The following is a 12,500-nucleotide window of genomic DNA, read 5'->3' on the forward strand; positions in this document are numbered from 1 at the left end:
CACACACACAGACACACAGAGACACACACACACACACACACACACACACACACACACACACACACACACACATACACACACACACACACACACACACACACACACACACACACACACACACACACACACACACACACACACACACACACACACACACACACACACAGACACGCACACACACACACACACACGCACAGAGACACACACACACACACACACACACACGCACACACACGCACACACACACACACACACACACACACACACACACACACACACACACACACACACAGACATACACACACTCTGCTGGACCACGGGCTGAAATAACAGGAGGGGGATTACACTCAAAACAGGAAATCCTCAGGCAGTGTGTGTGTGTGTGTGTGTGTGTGTTTATGCTACATAGTGAGGGCTCAGATCACTTGATAAAGTTCAGAGGTCGCTGAGATGTTCCAGACAGCTGGAGGCATCATATATAATCATAAAACACTGACAGGGAACATTTAACTGCACGCTGCTTTAAGTATATTAAGCTGATTATACTGTAACTTAAAGGGATAGTTCAGATCGTTATCTCTGCTCTCTTCCAAGCCACCAGACTGTGTTGCAGCTGCCTGTGTTCATATCGTTGTGTTGTGTTACAGGCGGCCTGTGCTTATATCGTTGAGTTGTGTTGTGTTGTAGGTGGCCTGTGCTTATATCTTTATGTTGTGTTGTAGGTGGCCTGTGCTTATATCTTTATGTTATGTTGTGTTGTAGGTGGCCTGTGCTTATATCTTTATGTTATGTTGTGTTGTAGGTGGCCTGTGCTTATATTGTTGTGTTGTGTTGGGGCGGCCTGTGTTTATATCGTTGTGTTGTGTTGCAGGTAGCCTGTGCTTATATCGTTGTGTTGTGTTGTAGGTGCCTGTGCTTATATTGTTGTGTTGTGTTGCAAGGTGCCTGTGCTTATATCGTTGTGTTGTGTTGTAGGTGCCTGTGCTTATATCGTTGTGTTGTGTTGTAGGTGCCTGTGCTCATATCGTTGTGTTGTGTTGTAGGTGCCTGTGCTCATATCGTTGTGTTGTGTTGTAGGTGCCTGTGCTCATATCGTTGTGTTGTGTTGTAGGTGCCTGTGCTCATATTGTTGTGTTGTGTTGTAGGTGCCTGTGTTCATATCGTTGTGTTGTGTTGTGTTGTAGGTGCCTGTGTTCATATCGTTGTGTTGTGTTGTAGGTGCCTGTGTTCATATCGTTGTGTTGCAGGTGCCTGTGTTCATATCGTTGTGTTGTGTTGTGTTGTAGGTGCCTGTGTTCATATCGTTGTGTTGCAGGTGCCTGTGCTTATATCATTGAGTTGTGTTGCAGGTGCCTGTGCTTATATCGTTGTGTTGTGTTGTAAGTGCCTGTGTTTATATTGTTGTGTTGTGTTGTGTTGCAGGTGCCTGTGTTTATATTGTTGTGTTGTGTTGTGTTGCAGGTGCCTGTGCTCATATCGTTGTGTTGTGTTGTAGGTGCCTGTGCTTATATCGTTGTGTTGTGTTGTAGGTGCCTGTGCTTATATCGTTGTGTTGTGTTGCAGGTGCCTGTGTTCATATCGTTGTGTTGTGTTGTAGGTGCCTGTGCTCATATCGTTGTGTTGTGTTGCAGGTGCCTGTGTTCATATCGTTGTGTTGTGTTGCAGGTGCCTGTGTTCATATCGTTGTGTTGTGTTGCAGGTGCCTGTGCTCATATCGTTGTGTTGTGTTGCATGTAGAGGTGTTGAAATTAATCAAATAATCGATGCATGGAATCATGGAAATGGACGATGCTGCATCGATAATCGACCGGCCATAATGGATTATTTCTGTTTACAGTTTAATGTCTGCCACAACCTTTCTGTTGACATATTCTGGTATGTGTTACACATTCAGGAAGTGCCGTGTGCTCAGCGCTGTAGTTTTATGTATCCAATGTATTTAGTATCGGAGGTCTGCAGAATGTTTTGTGTTTGAAGCTTGAAAAGCTATGAATTAAATATCCTGTGTGGCTTTAATAGATTTAATTGATGCATCGAGATATTGAATCTCTGACATGATAATCGTAATCAAATTGAATCGGGAGATCAGTGAAGATTCACACCTCTAGTTGCACGTGGCCTGTGTTTATATTGTTGTGTTGTGTTGCAGGTGTCTGTGTTTATATTGTTGTGTTGTGTTGCAGGTGTCTGTGTTTATATTGTTGTGTTGTGTTGCAGGTGTCTGTGTTTATATCGTTGTGTTGTGTTGCAGGTGCCTTTGCTCATATTGTTGTGTTGTGTTGTGTTGTGTTGCAGGTGCCTGTGCTCATATTGTTGTGTTGTGTTGTGTTACAGGTGCCTGTGTTTATATCGTTGTGTTGTGTTGCAGGTGCCTGTGCTCATATTGTTGTGTTGTGTTGTGTTACAGGCGGCCTGTGCTCATATCGTTGTGTTGTGTTGCAGGTGCCTGTGCTTATATCATTGTGTTGTGTTGCAGCTACCTGTGCTTATATTGTTGTGTTGTGTTGCAGGTGTCTGTGTTTATATTGTTGTGTTGTGTTGCAGGTGTCTGTGTTTATATTGTTGTGTTGTGTTGCAGGTGCCTTTGCTCATATTGTTGTGTTGTGTTGTGTTGCAGGTGCCTGTGCTCATATTGTTGTGTTGTGTTGTGTTACAGGTGTCTGTGTTTATATCGTTGTGTTGTGTTGCAGGTGCCTGTGCTCATATTGTTGTGTTGTGTTGTGTTACAGGCGGCCTGTGCTCATATCGTTGTGTTGTGTTGTGTTGCAGGTGCCTGTGCTTATATCGTTGTGTTGTGTTGCAGCTACCTGTGCTTATATTGTTGTGTTGTGTTGCAGCTACCTGTGCTTATATTGTTGTGTTGTGTTGCAGGTGCCTGTGCTTATATTGTTGTGTTGTGTTGCAGGTGGGCTGTGCTTATATCTTTGTGTTGTATTGCAGGTGCCTGTGCTCATATCGTTGTGTTGTGTTGTGTTGCAGGTGCCTGTGCTCATATTGTTGTGTTGTGTTGTGTTACAGGCGGCCTGTGCTCATATTGTTGTGTTGTGTTACAGGTGGGCTGTGCTCATATTGTTGTGTTGTGTTGTGTTACAGGCGGCCTGTGCTCATATTGTTGTGTTGTGTTACAGGCGGCCTGTGCTCATATTGTTGTGTTGTGTTACAGGCGGCCTGTGCTCATATCGTTGTGTTGTGTTGTGTTGTGTTACAGGCGGCCTGTGCTCTCTGACGATCGGTAAAGCTCTGCCAGAGGATGAAGGACAGTATAAATGCAGAGCTGAGAACTCAGCCGGCTCAGCTGAGTGTTCCTGTATGGTTCTCGTGGACGGTAAGAACTTTCCTCTACACATCTGGAACTAAATAACTGCTCACACACTCATAGGTGGCGTTAACGGGGGGGATAGGGGGGTTACAACCCCCCCGTTTATTTCCGTCTTTACAAGTTTTTTTATTTTATTTAAGTTTTTGTTGCCTTTTCTGACACGTATCGCCTTTTGACCTTTGACAATTTCTCCCAATGTTTTTGTCGCCTGTTGTTGTTTTTGTTCCGAGGTTCCGGACATTTTTCCGATGCTTCGGTCGGTCTTTTGTTAAATCCGTGCAGACTTGTCCCGGGACGTCTCTAGATAGATGGAGATCTCAGTTGAACCCAGAGTTACTCCCTCTCCTTCAGGTTAGAAAACATCACAACAGTTTGGTGCCTGAGGCGAGATTTCATCTGTTTTTGACGCTTTTTTAAATCTTTTTCTCATTTTTGTCTCTTTTTCCAATGTTTTTTTTGGCTTATTTCACGTTTTCATGAATGTTTTTGTCACTTTTTTTGTTGCCGTTTTGTCACCTTATTGCATTATTTTCAGACGTTTATTGACCCGTTTACTGACATGTTTTGGTGTTGAAAAAAGTGACCAAAAACATCTCCAAAGGTGACAAAAACTCGCGGGTTGGCTCAGTGGGTAGAGCAGGCGCACATACTGTACGCTGGGGGGTTTGTGCCTCGACGCAGAGGTCCAGGGTTCGAGTCCGACCAGTGATGATTTCCTGCATGTCTCCCCCCCCCCTCCCCTTTCTCACCTAGCTGTCCTGAAAAAGTGAGAAAACGTGTCGACCAATTTCAGTTTTATTTTAATTTTGACCCAGAAAAGCAAAAAGTTGCAGGTCGACGGTAAGACAACAGGAGAGGTAAAACCATGTTGATACTGTGAATCATTTTCTGAATTGTGCACCTCTAGAAGGAAGGTTTTATTCTGAAAATCTACCTCCGTTCATCCAGACTAACGGGGCCCCAACTTCAGCCACATCTGAGAAAAAGGCAATCAGTTTTGATGCTCACGTTGATTTTACATTCACTTAGCTTCGGGCCAGTAGGGCTGTGACGGTATAGTGTAGAAGCAACATATCTAGCAACCTATGTGTGTATATATATATATATATATATATATATATATATATATATATATAGATTTCAACACGTAGCTCTGTTGGTTGTAAATGTGGAGAGCTGTCAGTAGAGAGAAAAACTAAACCAATCAGTGCTGCCTACACCGTGTTATCCTCCTTCTAGCGTTAGCACCCAACAGGCTTAAACAGGGCAGGTTTTAAACTTGTTTTTAGCCTCTAAACATGCTCAAAATGTCAATCAGGTCCAAGTGTTTGTGTTTGGAGGCGGGAAATACAAACAAAGTCTGACCAACTTCAGCCCTCTCTGCTAGCTGCCTATGCTACCTAGCTTCAGCCCTCTCTGCTAGCTGCCTATGCTACCTAGCTTCAGCCCTCTCTGCTAGCTGCCTATGCTACCTAGCTTCAGCCCTCTCTGCTAGCTGCCTATGCTACCTAGCTTCAGCCCTCTCTGCTAGCTGCCTATGCTACCTAGCTTCAGCCCTCTCTGCTAGCTGCCTGTGCTACCTAGCTTCAGCCCTCTCTGCTAGCTGCCTATGCTACCTAGCTTCAGCCCTCTCTGCTGGCTGCCTATGCTACCTAGCTTCAGCCCTCTCTGCTAGCTGCCTATGCTACCTAGCTTCAACCCTCTCTGCTAGCTGCCTATGCTACCTCAGGCGGTCTGTGCTCTGACGATCGTGTAAAGCTCTGCCAGAGGATGAAGGACAGTATAAATGCAGAGCTGAGAACTCAGCCGGCTCAGCTGAGTGTTCCTGTATGGTTCTCGTGACGGTAAGAACTTTCCTCTACACATCTGGGAACTAAATAACTGCTCACACACTCATAGGTGGCGTTAACGGGGGATGAGGTTACAACCCCGCTTATTTCCGTCTTTACAAGTTTTTTATTTTATTTAAGTTTTTGTTGCCTTTTTCTGACACGTACGCCCTTTGACCTTTGACAATTTCTCCTGCAATGTTTTTGTCGCCTGTTGTTGTTTTTGTCCGAGGTTCCGGACATTTTTCCGATGCTTCGTCGGCTTTTTGTTAAACTGCGGCAGACTTGTCCCGGGACGTCTCTAGATAGATGGAGATCTCAGCTGAACCCGAGAGTTACTCCCTCTCCTTCAGGTTAGAAAACATCACAACAGTTTGGTGCCTGAGGCGAGATTTCATCTGTTTTTGACGCTTTTTAAATCTTTTTCTCATTTTTGTCTCTTTTTCCAATGTTTTTTTGGCTTATTTCACGTTTCATGAATGTTTTTGCCACTTTTGTTGCCGTTTCTTTTGTCACCTTTTATTGCATTATTTTCAGATCGCTTATTGACCGCATACCGACATGTTTTGCGTGTTGAAAAAGTGACCAAAAACATCTCCAAAGGTGACAAAACTCGCGGGTTGGCTCAGTAGGGCAGAGCGCATTACGGCATGGGGTTTGTGCCCTCGACGCAGAGGTCCAGGGTTCGATGTCCCGACCAGTGATGATTTCCCTGCATGTCTCCTCCTTTCTCACCTAGCTGTCCTGAAAAAGTGAGAAAACGTGTCGACCAATTTCAGTTTTATTTTTAATTTTGACCCAGAAAAGCAAAAAGTTGCAGGTCGACGGTAAGACAACAGGAGAGGTAAAAACCATGTTGATACTGTGAATCATTTTCTGAATTGTGCAATTCCTCTAGAAGGAAGGTTTTATTCTGAAAATCTACCTCCTGCTCATCCAGAGATGACTAACGGGCCCGACTCTGCTTTACATCTGAGAAAAAGGCAATCTGTTTTGATGCTCACGCTTGATTTTACGATCTCACTTAGCTTCTGGGCCAGTAGGGCTGCGACGGTATAGTGTAGAAGCAACATATCATAGCAACTCATGTGTGTATATATATAGTAGGTATATGTATAGTATAAGTATATATATACAGGTATCGCAACACGAGCATCATGAATGGTTGTATAAATGGAGAGCTGTCAGTAGAGAGAAAAACTCAAAGTCAATCATGTTGCTTTGCCTGCTCCGTGTTATCCTCCTTCTGAGCGTGCACCCAGGTAACAGGCTTAAACAGGGCAGGTTTGAAACTCTGCTTTCTAGCCTCCAATACGCTCCAAAATGTCACCAGGTCCAAGTGTTTGCGTTTGGAGGCGGAAATACAAACAAAAGTCTGACGACTCCAGCCCGTCTCCTGCTAGTCATGCCTATGCTTTCACCTCTGAAAGGCTTCAGCCCTCCTCTTCTGCTAGCTCGCCTATGCTACCTAGCCTCAGCCCTCTCTCTGCTAGGCTGCCTATGCTACCTAGCTTCAGCCCTCTCTGCTGGCTGCCTATGCTACCTAGCTTCAGCCCTCTCTGCTAGCTGCCTATGCTACCTAGCTTCAGCCCTCTCTGCTGGCTGCCTATGCTACCTAGCTTCAGCCCTCTCTGCTGGCTGCCTATGCTACCTAGCTTCAGCCCTCTCTGCTAGCTGCCTATGCTACCTAGCTTCAGCCCTCTCTGCTGTAGCTGCCTGTGCTACCTAGCTTCAGCCCCTCTCTGCTAGCTGCCCATGCTACCTAGCTTCAGCCCTCTCTGCTGGCTCAGCCTGTGCTGCCTGGCTTCAGCCCTCTGCTGGCTGACACCTGTGCTGCCTATTTCAGTATATCTGCTGGCTGCCTGTGCTGCCTAGCTTCAGCCCTCTCTCTTTGGCTGCCCTGTCGCTGCCTGAGCTGGCCATCTCTTCGGCCTGCCTGTCTGCCTAGCTTCAGCCCTCTGCTGTTTAGCTGCCCTGTGCCACCCTGGCTTCAGCCCTCGCTGCTAGCCGGCCCATGCTGCACCGGCTTCAGCTTCCTCAGCTGCTAGCTTTGCACCTGCTAACTCCAGCTTCAGCCCTCTCTGCTAGCTGCCTTTGCTACCTAGCTTCAGCCCTCTCTGCTAGCTGCCTATGCTACCTAGCTTCAGCCCTCTCTGCTAGCTGCCTAGCAGCCACTGTTCTGTTGCGGTCTGGCGTGTTGTTTTCGCGACCACGCCCCTGAGGCTATATTTCGCTGGCCCAAATTTGCTTGGTGTTTTGCTGTGTGGAAACCTACCGTTAAACCTTCCAACATGTTGCAGCCCGTCTAGCAGCTGAGCAGACGGTGAGAGGAGAGGGCCCTCAGCAGTCTGCTAACTTGTTGCTCTCTCTACATATAAGCCGCTCTGTTTCAGGCTGAAACTCAACGTGTAAACAGAAGGAAGCTCTGCTAGCTAACCGTCCCAGCCCTAGTGCTAGTGTGTGTTTACACACACACATATATATATATATATGTATATGTGTGTGTACACACACATATACATATATATATATATATACTATACACATATATATACATATATATGTGTGCAGTATCACATATATATATATATATATATATATATATATATGTGTGTACACATATATATATATATATATATATTAGGAGTATGTCTGTCTTGCATTTTTAATTATTTCTCTCTCTCTCTCTCTCTCTCTCTCTCTTCCCTGTCTCTCTCTCTCTCTCTCTCTCTCTCTCTCTCTCTCTCTCTCTCTCTGTCTCTCTCTCTCTCTGTCTCTCTCTCTCTCTCTCTCTTCCTGTCTCTCTCTCTCTGTCTCTGTCTCTCTCTCTCTCTCTCTCTCTCTCTCTCTCTCTCTCTCTCTCTCTCTCTCTCTCTCTCTCTCTCTCTCTCTCTCTCTCTCTCTCTCTCTCTCTCCCTCTCTCTCTCTCTGTCTCTCTCTCTGTCTCTCTCTCTCTCTCTCTCTTTCGCTCTCACTCTCTTCCTGTCTCTCTCTCTCTGTCTCTCTCTCTGTCTCTCTCCCTCTCTCTCTCTCTCTCTCTCTGTCTCTCTCTCTCTCTCTCTCTCTCTCTCTCTCTCTCTCTCTCTCTCTCTCTCTCTCTCTCTCTCTCTCTCTGTCTCTCTCTCTCTCTCTGTCTCTCTCTCTGTCTCTCTCTCTCTTCCTGTCTCTCTCTATCTCTCTGTCTCTCTCTCTGTCTCTCTCTTTCTCTCTCTCTCTTCCTGTCTCTCTCTCTTTCTCTCTCTCTCTTCCTGTCTCTCTCTCTCTCTCTGTCTCTTGGCCTACAGATCCGTCAGAAAACTCTCTGGCTGAGAAGAAGTCCAAGAAGGCGACTCCGACCTCAGAGAGTGAGTTTCCAAAATATGCAGCAGCTTCTTTCCTTTTGTCCCAATAAGGAGCTGCAGGCTGGGATCACTGGTTCCTACACACACACACACACACACACACAGACACACACACACACACACACACACACACACACACACAGACACACACACACACACACACACAATTATTAGATATTATTAATATATATTATTATATATATATTATTATATTATTATTATTAGATATTATTATTATTATTATATATTAATATTATTATTATTATATATTATTATTATTATATATTAGATATTATTATTATTATTATTATTACATATATATATTATTATTATTATTATTATTATTATTAGAGATATTATATATTATTAATAATATTATTATTATTATTATTATTATTATTATATATTATTATATATATATATTATTATATATTATTAATATTATTATTAGAGATATTATTATTACTATTATTATATATTATTATTATTATAATATATAGATACATACATATTATTAATATAATACACATTATATAGATATTATTATTATATACATATTATTACTATTATTATTATATAAGATATACATACATATATATTATTAGACATTAGATATACATATACATTAATATTATATATTATCATACATTACACATACACATATTATGAGATATTATTAATACATATTAATAATAATATTATTATTAATATTATTACATATATATTAATATTATTAGAGATAGTATACTATTATTTACATCATATTATATATAGAGATATTATTACTTATTATCATCATATAATATTACATAGATTACACATTATTATTAATATTAATAGATATATCATTACACATGACATAGATATTACATATTAATACATTATACAGATACACACATTAATATTATACTAATACATTACATATTAGACGACATTACATTAATAATATTGAGATAGACATACATTACATACACATGAGATATTACATATACATATGAGAGTTGATAATAGATACACATATTATTATTACACATATCACATACAGATTACATTATTATTATTATTAATATTATAGATATTACCCTACATAGACATATTATTAATACTATTATTATTATTATTATTAATATTATTATTATTATTATTATTATGACATTATTATTATTATTATTATTAGATATTATTACATTATTATTATTATTATTATTTATTATTATTATTATTATTATTATTAGAGATTATTACATATATATTATTATTATTATTATTATTATTATTAGATATTATTATTATTATTATTATTATTATTATTATTATTATTATTATTAGATATTATTATTATTATTATTATTATTATTATTATTATTATTATTAGTATATTATATATTATTATTATTATTATTATTATTATTATTAGATTATTATTATTATTATTATAATATTATTAGATATTATTATTATTATTATTATTAGATATATAGAGATATTATTATTATTACATTATATATTAATATTACATAGACATACATACTACACTATAGAGATATTACATTATTACATACATTACGATTACATATTACATAATATATTATTACATACATACATATAGAGATAGACATACATATACATATTAATATTAGAGACATTATTACATATATACATATACATATATGACATATTAATATACAGAGACAGACACACACACATAGAGACAGACACACACACACACACAGAGACAGACACACACACACAGAGGCAGACACACACACACACACACACACACACACACACAGACACACACACACACACACACACACACACACACACACACAGAGACAGACACGACACACACACAGAGACACACACACACACACACACAGAGACAGACACACACACACACACACAGAGACACACACATACCAGGACTCGACATTAAGGCTTGTCCGGGACAAGTGTTTTTTTTGTAGGCAAGTGGAAGAGAAATGGACTTCATGTACAAGTTAAACTCAAACTAAATCAAATACCACGTTACTTCACGTCATGTGCCACTCATTATGTCTACGTTACTGATTTTATTTTATCGATTTGAAATGAAAACATTAAGTAACGTTAGACCCAGCGGCAGCGGGTCAGCGGACCGCTAACGTTAGACCCAGCGGCAGTGGGTCAGCGGACCGCTAACGTTAGACCCAGCGGCAGTGGGTCAGCGTACCGCTAACGTTAGACCCAGCGGCAGTGGGTCAGCGATCTCTAACGTTAGACCCAGCGGCAGCGGGTCAGCGTCCGCTAACGCTAGACCCAGCGGCAGTGGGTCAGCGACCGCTAACGCTAGACCCAGCGGCAGCGGGTCAGCGGACCGCTAACGTTAGGACCCAGCGGCAGTGGGTCAGCGGTCCGCTAACGTTAGACCCAGCAGCAGTGGTCAGCGGCCGCTAACGCTAGACCCAGCGGCAGCGGTCAGCGGATCATGACGCTAGACCCAGCGGCAGCGTCAGCGGATCGCTAACGCTAGACCCAGCGGCAGCGGGTCAGCGGACCGCTAACGCTAGACCCAGCGGCAGCGGTCAGCGATCCGCTAACGTTAGACCCAGCGGCAGTGGGTCAGCGGACCGCTAGACGCTAGACCCAGCGGCAGCGGGTCAGCCGGACCGCTAACGTTAGACCCAGCGGCAGCGGTCAGCGTGACCGCTAACGCTAGACCCAGCGGCAGCGGGTCAGCGGACCGCTAGGACCGCTAACGTTAGACCCAGTGGCAGCGGGTCAGCGTACCGCTAACGCTAGCGACCCAGTGGCAGCGGGTCAGCGTATCGCTAACGTTAGACCCAGCGGCAGCGGGTCAGCGTACCGCTAACGTTAGACCCAGCGGCAGTGGGTCAGCGGACCGCTAACGTTAGACCCAGCGGCAGCGGGTCAGCGTACCGCTAACGTTAGACCCAGCGGCAGCGGGTCAGCGTACCGCTAACGTTAGACCCAGCGGCAGCGGGTCAGCGTACCGCTAACGTTAGACCCAGCGGCAGCGGGTCAGCGTACCGCTAACGTTAGACCCAGCGGCAGCGGGTCAGCGGACCGCTAATGTTAGACCCAGCCCGCCGTTCAGCTCATTCTCTGTAAGCGATGCAGCATGAAAGCACGGCGGAACCAGCCAGCCTGCCAGTGTTAGTTGGCTAACGTTAGCTTGCTAACTCCGCCTTAACGTTACCCCGCTGCCACATCGTTCACAGAAAACGAGCCGAATACAGTTGTCACTCGTGTTTATACTTTAACTACTTGTTGTTAGGATTGTTAAGTACGTTGTGGTTGAGTAAAATAAGAAGTAAGTGGCGTTAAATATTGTACCGCTAGCGAGGCTTCTCTAGCGAGGCTTTGCTAGCTTGAACGGAACATAGCATCCGGTCCGGGGTTTTCACAATAAAAGCATCCGGCCGTTTAGTTATTTGGAGGCTTTAAAGCGTATCATAGATAACAGGAAGTGCTGTCTACGTTAGCGGTAACTTAACGGATGGGAGAAAGTGTCTGATCCCATATAATAAGAGTTTGAACCCTTTTTCTCTGCTTGCATTATTGGAGTTTAAATGATATTTAGCCATATTCTGACTATTGTTTGTATTACGTTTGGTAATGTATATTACTGTTCAAGGAGGAATGAATATACATGTTTGATTTATTCATTTGTATTTTGTATTCTGAATACGTAACGCCGGTACTCCGTTACTCCCCAACACTGTCCCGGTTCATAATGGGCTGCTAGACTATAAAGTTCTGGCCGACACACCTGAGTGAACTGGTGAACCGGGGACTAGCGCTAGACTCAGCGTCTACGTGTTCTCTCCACAACAGCGGCAGCAGTGTGCTTCCTGTGGATGAAGCTTCCCGTTACTGTGGCCCTTTAGCGGCTGGCTCTCTGCCTCGTAGCGCTACTGCTCCGCTGCTCGTTTGTCCGTCAGCTGTTGTTAGAATTTTAGCTGATGAAGGTCTAACGGTACAGATCCATTTGGCCGTGTGACTCTTAAA

General features: G+C 42.9%; 1 protein-coding gene across 1 annotated transcript in view; it reads left to right on the plus strand.

Moving 5' to 3' along the window:
• Positions 1–12,500, plus strand: part of LOC144525878 (myosin light chain kinase, smooth muscle-like) — a 131,305-nt gene that overhangs the window by 77,599 nt on the left and 41,206 nt on the right. The window contains exons 6-7 of the mRNA XM_078262940.1: positions 3,209–3,325; positions 8,433–8,492. Coding sequence (XP_078119066.1) covers positions 3,209–3,325; positions 8,433–8,492 — 177 coding nt within the window. The remainder of the gene's footprint in view (positions 1–3,208; positions 3,326–8,432; positions 8,493–12,500) is intronic.

The sequence above is a fragment of the Sander vitreus genome, chromosome 11 (assembly GCF_031162955.1).
Source record: "Sander vitreus isolate 19-12246 chromosome 11, sanVit1, whole genome shotgun sequence".
NCBI lineage: Eukaryota > Metazoa > Chordata > Actinopteri > Perciformes > Percidae > Sander > Sander vitreus.